An 11704-nucleotide genomic window follows, 5' to 3' on the forward strand; every position below is an offset into this window, starting at 1 on the left:
CAGATCACTCCTGTCCTCTGTTTCCATGGGGGAAGTTGCAGGGTCCAAGCAGCATAACTTCATCATGCACAAAGAAACAGAAGCAGTAAGGGGCAACATTTTTGGTGGGACAAGTGCGTCTCTTCCCTAACTACCCTCCCATCTATTGCACATTTATACATAAGCATTGATTGCATGCAGGTACCAAGGCAGGCTTAGTAAGGTCAGTAGCCAAGGTAGTAGGTTGCTATGCTAATCAGTAATGTTATTGCGTTCTCTGACCCAGGCAGCACAATACCTTGCTTCGGTAAGCATCATGACTCCTACAGCATTAAACTCAAAGGTAGTGATGCATATTTTACATTCCAATGTTCTTGACGTAGAAGAAAATTTTCTTTTTATTTTTAAATATACAAAGTATAGATATATTCAGATATATCTAGGACTATATATTTAAAATACAAAGAACATTTTCTACTATGTGAAGAAAATCTGAATGTAAAATATTTACAATAAATACACAGTAAAACACATTATAAAACATTACTATGTAATAAAAATTAATTTCCTGTTTTAAGGTTTTTGAGTGGAAATGGCTCCAAAGTGTATATATACACCTTTACACGAGGTTATCAGTACTGCTAACCCAACAAGTGAACACATTTACTTTCAACTTACAATGTATATACAAGTTAGCGCATTGCGATATTGCTTACAATATCACCCCACTTGCAATCTAGCCCCAACATTTTTGCCTATGCTTATGTCTAGTAGAGAGTGTGTTAAAAGTTCAGCTTTCATTGTTCATATACAATAATAATTGTATTCCTCTTGCATCATTTTAGACAAATTCTTTGGGCGTATTGAAGGGTGATTTTTAGTTAAGCAAAGCAATAAATGTTATACACTTGAAACCTAATATGCTACATTTTTCATATCAGTCTTTGATAAATGCAATCTTTACATGTAATTTTTCTCATAAGTTTTATGCAAGTCAAATGATTTTGCAAAGCATATTTGGATATCTAAAAGCATATAAAGCTACAATAACTCAGAATAATTCTGAATTTATGATTCATAGCTGCAAATCATGATTCATAGAAATCCATTTATTCTTATGCAGTACGTGCCAGAATAAAATTAATGTACAAGTTTATAGGGGACTAACTCGACATGACATCAAATATGAAACTCTCTTATTGATTTGTATCATTGACCATATTTTCAAAGCTAAATACATCTTTACTTTAAGGAAATACATATTTCTTTTAAAAGGCTTCATAATAAGTATTTTTTTAAAGCTACAACCTACCTTCTGTATTCCAAAAAGTACACATTGAAAGATTTTTTTTTTTCATTCTGAATACTGTTTGATGAAAAGGAGGTTGCAGAGGAAAAAATATCATGCTCTAATTTGTTAGAGCATTATATTTTTAAATACTCACCTTGAAACACCATGACCCAGATTGTAAATGATAGCACGTGGTAGACTGTGCTAAAATGTATATTACAACTCCACGTTAAAACAGATTTACCAGAGAAGGTTTAGTGTGGGTGACATCCCTTTAGGACACCCTTTACCTCAGAGGTGGCAAAGAATGTAAAAAGCAGCGGTCTAAAGACCACTGCTTCTAACATTGCGGGAAGCAGGTTCACGTGTATGCTGCTTCATACATGGAGCCCAATGTGTTTGACTGGGAAGATCTCAAAGTTATACATATATATGTCTAAATATTTGTATGTGTGTATGTATTTATGTGTTTATATACTGTATGCAAATATGCATGAGCACACATTTGTACCTGTTGCAACCTGTGCTGAACAGAAATTGGTTCAGTCTGTTGTGCCCTGTGTGAGATCTGAACCATGACCATCTTTGTGTAGTTTGTCCAGTGTGCAAGTATCTCTATATGAAGGTCTATAATCTGCTGTATCTCTGCCTGTGTTTCCACTAATCCAGTCCCCAGGCCGCTAGGTTGGTTATCTGCACTGCCTTGATCTTATCTGTTATGTTTGCTGATCAGACCAATTACTGTCAATGACCTCTGGTTTGGCTATCTGGACTGCTCTTTTGCCTCACTCTTACCTGTTCTGTTGCTAATTGTACAGACTTCTGATTTGATCCTGATCTGCTCTGTCTTGCTACCTGCAAAAAACCCTCTCCACTACTTCTGCACATCAGATATCAGCATAACCGGAACAAGAGGTATGTTTACCCATTACACATATAGACACATATAGACAAAGATATACACTTCTGAGCCATTCCCAGTCAAAAGCGTTAAAATATGCAATATAATTTTAAACAATTTTAATTAAGAAAAATGTAAAGAAATACTTGAAATTACCATGGCTTTTTTGTTTTTAAATTAAAAAATAAAATAATATATATATATATAATAATAATAAGTAATCCAGAAGAGGCACTCACCGTGATACAACCAGGTGAATTTATTAAAGAGTGAACGTTTTCGGGATATAAACCCGTCCTCAGACTCCTGAAAAAACAAACAGTGTTTGTTTTTTGCAGGAGTCTGAGGACAGGGTCCTTTTGGAAGCCTGGCTCCACCTGGTCTTAGACCAAACAGGCCAAAAAGTCTGCCCCTCCTCTAAATATGCATGATTGTTTAGCCCCTAATTCAGACAAAATACTGGTGGGAGGCTTATTAAACCTTTTTACATTATTTTATTTCTTAGGTTTCAATCATACAGTGCCACTGTGGAGGCTTTACACCAATCACCAAGGTGGAACTCAAATTTTAACTTCTGTAGAAAGCCATCATTGCTGGGGGCAATTGGGATGTGGACTTTCTCATTTGTCCATGCCTTCACCCCAACAATTGATACCTGAATCTTGTGGTATTTGACCACATTTTCAATGGGGCAGTCCATACATAGATCTCCTGTCCTCTTGGTTTAATAACAACATACCACAGTATTGTGCCAGATCTTGTGATCCACAAGTGACTCACATAGTAGCTTTAGTGATCAATCTGATTTACATTGCTCCTCCTTTTGTTTCTATACACTGTAGTAGCTAGGATAAAAAAAAAAAAATAGCGCCTGTAATACTGATTGCTGTCTCGTGGCTTTGCAGGACTTGGTGTGCAGATCTAGTCTTCTCAGAAAGGACCTTCTCCTCTCATTCCCTTTTTTAATCAAGACCTCAATTTATTGGATTTGATGGCATAATACTTGAAGCCCAATATCCAATGGCTAATTTTGTCTAAAAGAGGTTTCTCTAATCAAGTGATTGACACTTTTAATTACCCTTGTTACCAGGGTTAATTATCAGAAGGTGTTGAAAACTTTTCTTACCTGGTGTCATACTAGCATTGACATTGGCTTATTGCAATTTAGTTATTTGTGTAATACAATTCTAACAGTACAGTCCAGAAAAAGGTTTATCAGCCAGCTCCCTTATATGTCAAATTTAGACCTTGTTGGTCTTGTATCACAAAAAGATCTCTTAACATCTTTGCATGCAAGCTTTTGTTCAGTGTTTGATCTGGATAAAACCAGTTATCAAACAAGTTTTTCTTCCATGTAACTTCAGCTTGTTTTTGAGAGTTCTGTAGGTGCAACTTTATGAGCCAAATTATGAGCTTGATAATCAAATGTTATTTTTTAATGTTGTTTTTCGTTTGGTCATGTCTTATGACAACAATTTTATCATCAGGACAAGGCAATTTTGAGAAGCAACTATTATTTCCTTTGTACAGCTTCTAAAAATGGTAAGGATAGACTTCTTCACAACTTAGATATTAAAGCTTCAAAATGCTCTAAAAATTCTTTTTTATTCTGGTCCCAGCAATAGACAGAAAGCTACATCAATAGCTTAAGGCCTTAATTCACAAAGCTTACTTGGTGGTGGAGAAGTCTCCCCACGTGTGAATTACTACTTATTCTACTAGAACAGTTGTGATCTCTTGGGTTTTCAGGAAGAAACCTTTCATTGAGCATACCTTTACTAAATTATTTTATTTGACACATGTGCCATGTCTGAGGCTGCTTTTGGCAGGAAAATTTTGCAAGCTGTTGTGCCTTTTTAGTGACTAACTTGTTTTAACTGTTATCTTTCATTGTGGTCTTGTGAATTTTAAAGCGTTGGTACAATCCCACATGTGATAGCTTCTGGACTTTCAACATCATATTGTCAGAAGATCTGTGAATATTATTGTTAGGTGTTGTTTTCAGAGGGGGAGTGCCAATCAGGACTGGGCCTTAGGCACATCGTACCAGCTGTAAATGAATATGTTATTTGATCAGGATATCCAGAGAATAGAATTCAGACCATGCAGCAATAAGTCTAAAAACGATTCTGTTTATTGAAAGATGAAAGGCACATCTTATAGGCGACAGTTACAGCATATAGGGTTAACAAGATGACACGTTATGACCGCGTCATTTTACACAGTGTTTGTCAGGAAAAATACAAGCTCATTATTATAATTAGGTAAAAGACAGTTTTGAGAAGCAATATTTCTATAGCCATAATAAGAGGTGCATCTGCGCCCATAGCAAGGCCATATGAACATCTTATAGAGAAAACAACTTCCAGGCACCTTGCCAAGAACATCTGCAAGGCCAACCTAGCTCTAAGAAACTAATAACAAATATATATTTCCCCAATACAGAATAGCTGCTATAATAACTGTTACTCAGACAAGATGGATGCCAAAGACAAAATGGCAGCTAAGAACAAGATGGTGCTGGTCATGCTAACAATTATTCCTAACATACCACCCTTTTATTCTATTTATTTAACAGAATAACATAAAAGCTAAAAAAATAACGAATATAAAGAACTTTATAGAGAGATGGCTGATTAGTTACATTGTGGAAAAGAGAATGGTGAGGGTTAGCATGGGTACTGGCAAGCTTATTAATCAAACACACAGTAAGCTTATATATGAAAAGGAAAGCAAGAAAAAGAATAAATGCAAAACCCATTACATTTTTCATACCAAGGGATCCTAGCCAGGAACCCAGACCAAAGATCCAATCTATACCATCAAAGAAACCTTTAGGCTGTTTACGTATCTGTGATTGAATGTCATGCAAAGTATCAAGATCATGGTGTATTCTACCAGTGTTATTCCAAATAAAAACACAACAAGAAGAACCTATGCGCTTACCTACTCCTCCTTCTGCGGCTAGCAAATAATCTAAAGCCATTCTATTCAGGAGAGCAGTCTGAGCTATTTGTTCTTGTCACATAGTCAAGGACTCTATAGCATCTGTGGTAGAATTAAAGGCTGAATCCACAAGTGTGGCAAACAAATTAAGCTCATAATATAATCACATTACAGCTGCAGTAGGAAACCAGGATGCAGTAGCTATCTCGGAATTACTAGTCTTAACTGTGAAACTAGAAGCTCTACGTGTACGCAGTTTATCACTAGGGAGTGTGTCGTGAATACTTAATGCTGGGAATATGTAACCCAAGTAACAGGGTGATAGATGGCTACATGGTATAATTTTAACTACCCATCTGTCACAAAGCCAGTAATAACCATAAGGTTACTTAATAACTGGAGGACAGGAGGGAAATCTTCTCCTCTTAGCTTCTGGAGAAGCACCAGTCTGCTTACCTATATTTCTATTGTTACGCCAAAACCAGTTACGAATTGTGTTATGGGGTTCAGTGTACTTAGCAGTAAAGTTGTGAGTAGAAGAAACATCACCATAGATGCCATACAAGGTTTCAATCAATTTACTCACATATTCTTCCCTTACAACATTTATGTCTCTCCAGGAGAACCTTTATGTTTACACCATGGGGTTGGAAAAGATCTGCCCATTTACATTTCAAAAGGTGAATAACCCGTAGTGGCGCTAGGAGTCATTCTGATTTCTATTAATATAGAGTTCATATAAGGATATGTATTCTCTTCCTGGCACTCTTCAGTCTTCTGTGTGGTCTCTCTTGATCCTCATAATTTATCGTTCTCTGGCGTCTTCCCAAGTATCTGCACACCAATAAGAAGAGCAACAGTTACTGGACTTTCTGGGGGAGGTTGTGTGGTTCAGTTTCTATACTCCTTACCATGGTTTATAGTATCCTGTTAAGCTCATATTGAGCAATTACTATATTGTATTGCCTAAACTTATTACAAAAGGTGTTGATAGCAGGTCTGGTGACGCTATTTTATATATTTTATATATTGTGTTTTAATAAATTTATTTATCTGAACAACTGGTACAAGAATCTGTTTACCCAAAAGTATAAAAGTGGGTGTGCGCTTTTACCTGAGCTTGGTTATAGCTCCACCGCATGTGAGTAACCATTTTCACGGACACAAGTTTTGTATTGCAACAAAGTTACAGAATTACGCTATGTGGCATATTTCTTCTTTTTTATGAAGATCAAGAGAGACCACACAGAAGACTGAAGAGTGCCAGGAAGAGTATACATATCCTTATATGAACTCTATATTAATAAATTTTATGGTTTAACATATATTAGTGGCACCATATACTTAATTTTTTGGGGTTTATCTTATCTTATCACATTTATTTCATTTATTCCCCTTCTTTTGTGATATTTTGGTACTTGTTATCATTCTGATTTCTGCCAAAACTGCAGGTAAATGTTCAAGCTAGTTAGTAAATGTACCACCAGTTCCCTTCCTGAATTTATCTTTAATGTTTCTATTCATTCGCTCCACCTGCCCTGATGACTGTGGATGATAAGGAATATGAAATTTCCAATCAATGGATAACAAAGTATAAACCATTTGTGTAATCTGTGAGATAAAAGGAGTACCTTTGTCACTGTTTATCTGTAATGGACACCCACAACGAGGAGTAATTTCTTTGCACAATATCTACAGTACGTGCATTTTCTCTAGTGGTTGGAAACACCTCAACCCACTTACTGAATTGATCAACAATGACTAAAAGATACTTGTACGCACCTCGAGCAGTCGGAATGTGTGTAAAATCAATTTGCAATACCTGCATAGGGCCATCAGGGGGTGGTAAATGCTCAAGTTTACCATGTACAAGGCCTCCAGGATTATTTCTGGCACAAGTTAGACATCTATCCAGTTGTCTATCAATCATGTGCGACAGGTCTTTAATGACATATTTGGATGTCATCAGATTCTTAGTCTGTTGTTTACTTATGTGGCCAAAACCATGAAAATTACTAATAAACAAAGGTGCAGCTATTTGTGGTATTCCCACTCTCCCCTCCTCGTCTGACCATAGGCCATCCTGGCCTTTGGTCAGAGCTGCAGGCATCCAAGTCTGTAAATCAGTTTCAGTTGCGCCAAACTGTAGGTGCACCACATCCACATCAGATGCTAGTGCAGGAATCATTACCATATGTAACTGTTACTGAGTATTAGTGTTGAGATAGTCAGGGTGTGGTGAACCCTGAAGTGCAGCTTCTTTTGCTATTGTATCTGCAAAATCATTACAAAATCTAATGTCAGTGGAGTCAGTACTGTGACCTTTACATTTAACAATTGCTAGCTTATGTGGCAATTTAATTGCATCCAAGAGTTCCTGTACCAGTGTAGAATGTGAGATACTCTTACCATCAGCAGCAACAAAACCTCTATTCTGCCAAATCACTCCAAAATCATGCACAACTCCAAACGCATACCTTGAGTCAGTGTAAATGGTCACATCTTTCATTGCAAACCCTCTAAATGCCTGAGCTAGGGCTTCCAGTTCAGATGCCTGAGCTGACACAAAAGGCAGGGAACCAGCAGTAATCACTGGGTTAGGCAACTGTACCATGGCAAAGCCTGTAAGATAAACACCATCAGCAGGTTTAGAACATGACCCATCAACAAAAACAACTTCTCCCTCTTCTAGTGGGGTTGTTTACAAGTCAAGACATGGTGACATCTCTGTGTGTACCGTGTCTATACAATTGTGGTCATCAGTTTGTTCTAAAGGACCATTACAAATCAATGCATGTAAAAAAGGTGCTGGGTCTCCTGTAGGTGCAATGTATTTGATAGTGAGGTTTGCAGTAGATGTGAGAATTGTTTCATAGCCTGACCTTCTCTGTGCGGTCATATGTTGTGTAGTGAGATTGTTTAACACTTGCAAGACTTGATGTGATGTATGCAATGTCAAAGAATGTGACAGTACCAATGTTTGTGCTGCCATCATAGCGCATGCTGCTGTAGCTCTTAAGCATGCTGGCATACCCTGTACCACCATTGGCAACAATTTTGAAAAAAAAAGCTACCGCTCTGTACCCATTACCATGTTCCTGAGCAAGGACCCCTGCTGCTGTACCTCCCCCTTCTGTGCAATACAGGTGAAATGGTAGGTTATAGTTCGGTAAACCTAAGGCTGAAGCGGAACAGAGAGCCTGCTTGAGGGTGCGGTAGGCCTCATCAAGAGCCTGTGTCCAGTAGATTTGTTCTGGTTCATTCTGACCTGTAACTGAGCATAAAATATGATCATAATATGAACAGTCTGGTATCCATTGTCTACAATAAGTAACCATACCCAAAAAAGATAACATAGCAGTCTTTGTTTGTGGTCGATGAAGAACCATGAGAGCCTTAACACTTTCAGGGGATAACAGTATCTTGCCTGCTGAAAGAACAAAACCCAGGTATGTTACTTGTGGAAGACAAAATTGCATTTTTCTCAAAGTCACTTCTGCTAAGTGCTAAAGCAAATGGAGAGAGTCAGTTTTACAAGTCTGTTCATCAACACTGCACAACAACAGATCATCCACATACTGTATCAATGTGGAACCTCCAGGAGGTGTCCAGGATTCTAGGGTCTTATGGACTACAGCTGAGTATGCGGCGGGGGAGTCAATAAAGCCCATCGGTAACCGATTCCACATATACTGATCCCCTAAGTATGTGAAACCAAACAACGGTTGAGTTTCGGGATGCACAGGGATGCTAAAGAATGCACTGCAGAGATCAATGGCTGTAAAGCAAGTTGCAGTACTTGGGATGGCTGTTAAAATGGCATTAACATCTGGCACTATCGGGGCAAGTGGTTGCAGTAAGGCATTTACTGCTCGCAAGTCATGTGTAAATCTGTATTCTTTACCTCCAGGTTTAGGAACAGGATAGATAGGTGTATTGTATGGTGACAGTGTACGTTTAATAACACCCTTATATAATAGGTCCTTAATGACAGGAGCTATTCCATGTTCCTTTTCTTTTGACAAAGGGTACTGTTTAATATATACAGGTTTAGCATCTGGTTTGAGAGTAGCTTGATATGGTGTGCATGAAATGAAACCTGGATCATTAGACCCAGTGGCCCATAAACTCTGTTTTAATTCACTAAGTGCATCTGGAATGTTGTTAGTGATGTGTGAAGCATGTGTGAAGGTCTGTAAAAAGCTTGTGTCACAACTTTGTCAGGGTGTGAGGCATACTCAAATACATTCTCAAGAGTCTGTAAACTGTCAGTGTCAAGGTACAACTGTTTAGTAAGGGCAGGTTCATGATCAGCTGCATACAGTGACTGAACCGCATCCTAGGGAGTGTCAACATGCAGTCCACCCTTAGAATCAATGTTAACAGACATTTGCATTTTAGCCATTAAATCCCTTCCCAACAAATTAACAGGACTATTGGGTATTATGCGAAAAGCATAAGTAAACCTGTTTGAAGGGCTTTCATTTGGATACACCTCTAAAGGGGGTGTTCTGGGACACATAATTGGGACTCCTCCAATGCCAACAGATTTCACATGTATTAGTTACTGGCCCATTGTATTCTCTAGCAGAAATGCTAGATTTAGTTGCTCCGGTATCTACTAAAAAATCATGTGGGACACCTTGCACAACTAAGGACATTAATGGTAAATCCTGTCAATGATAAGACAATTGAGCCGTATAATATGTGAGAAGTCCCTTCTGCTGTCAATCCTAGTGGGTATTATTCTGATTCTGGGAAGGAGACTGAGTCCAGGGAATCTGGTATCTAGGACCATTGCTGGGATTCTGGGGAAAGTTATTATTCCCATCATACTGATCATTTCTTTCCCTTTTAGGATGTGGGCAGTCTCGCTGCCAATGATCATGAGCCCCACAATTCCAGCAAGATCTGTCTGAAGAGGTATTCACCTCTATATCGTTCCACTGAGATCTGTCTCTTCCTCGTCCTCTAAAACCTCATTTCTGTCCTCTATTCTGTCCTCTTCCTCTCCTGTAAGCTGAATTATTAAACATACTCTCTTGACCTTTCTCATTAAACATACAAAAAACATCTGCTGCATCCTTTTCTCGCACAGCCTTTTCAAATTCTTCCACTTTCATTGCATGTATACCTGAAATTGTCTGTCTCACCAATTGCGCAGTTTGCACATGCATATTATTCAACAGATGTTGCACATACAATTGCCCCAAATCTCCTTGCGTCCCCAAACAACATTCTTGTCTCCAACAGTCACCAAATCTCTTCAAAAACCGGCACCGCACCGGCTTTCGTAATATCTTTACGATCACCATGCTGACTTTTAAAGAATCTCTCAATCGCCTCCCACATATCACTTACAACTGTTGGTTCTCTCCACACATAATTAGCACCAGTTGGAACATCATATTTAGTATCCAGCAAATTATACACTTCAGTAAAATTCACATCTGCATATTTAGTAATCCCATTTAACAAAAACCTATAATCAGGACCACCCAGACACATATCATTTGTGACCCTCTTAAGATAGGTAATTGCTCCCATCGGATGCTTCACAGGGTCAGGGCATTTCAATGCCCAATCTATCAAATGCTCTGAGTCAGGGGTCTGACCATAGGTTGGTCACCTATAGTTACAAATGGTGCATCAATGTCCACGTCCATGTCTGTGTCTGTGCCTGTGCCCTGCATGTATGATCTTGTGTGCTAGGATCAGTAACAGCCTTAGCTTTAACTTTAACAGCTTTCGTTTTAGGCTGTCTTGAAGCACTCTGTGGCCCCCCTTCCTTGCCCACAATGCTAGTGAATACAGGAGCTAACTTCCTTGCAGACCCCAGAACACTGTTTTCACTGCTAGCAGCCTGAAATTTCAATTCCTCGTCCCCCTTTTCCCCCTTGGGAGTGGACATTCCTCTCTCTACACTGCTCTCATCCTGAAAAGAAACTGTTTACCTCTTCTTAGCTACTAAAGTTGCAACAGCAGCATCTTCCATCTGCTCTGTCTCCCTGCTGCGTGCGTTATTAAGCACAGCTAATGAGGGGTACAGTGCAGCTGGAGGAGGTGAGGAGAGCGCTGGAGCTGTGGGAATAGCTGGGTATGGAGGAGGCAGGGTGTCACACTCGGTCCAAAAAGAAGACAGTTTAAACCAAACCTCTCCACATTCTCTCATGTATTTTTTATCCCATAATGGGTCTCCACTGGGACCCTGATAAGCAGAATCCTTTAAAGTGAATGTAAATTTTGATGCTAAAGTGCCCGGTTTTTAAAATTTTGATTAAAAACAGGGGCACTTTAATTCATCAATATTTTCATTTCACTCCTGTTGTGAAAATAAACTTACTTTTTAATCTTCACAGCAGCTCCAGCTTCCTCCACCTGTTTCAAAGCCTCTTCCTGGGTCTAAAATGAGGTATCTGGATTCCTCCAATCACAGCAGTGAATCAGACACTGAATCCCCCGTGGGGGAATCTGTGATTGGAGGATGACCTATCAATCATTTCTGACATCAGAAATGGCTTGTGAGACCGGAGGAAGCAGCAGCTGCTGTGAAGTTTAAAAGGTAAGTTTTTTGTCACAACAGGAGT

At 38.8% G+C, this 11704-nt stretch overlaps 1 protein-coding gene across 1 annotated transcript; it reads right to left on the reverse strand.

The window, feature by feature from the left end:
• Positions 1–7320: 7320 nt before the first annotated feature.
• On the reverse strand, positions 7321–7731 carry LOC128657781 (ribonuclease H-like). Its single transcript, XM_053712195.1, has one exon. It carries the CDS (start codon positions 7729–7731, stop codon positions 7321–7323), a length of 411 nt encoding a protein of 136 aa, XP_053568170.1.
• Between the last annotated feature and the right edge of the window lie 3973 nt (positions 7732–11704).

Source organism: Bombina bombina, chromosome 1, assembly GCF_027579735.1.
Source record: "Bombina bombina isolate aBomBom1 chromosome 1, aBomBom1.pri, whole genome shotgun sequence".
In the NCBI taxonomy this organism is placed as follows: Eukaryota; Metazoa; Chordata; class Amphibia; order Anura; family Bombinatoridae; genus Bombina; species Bombina bombina.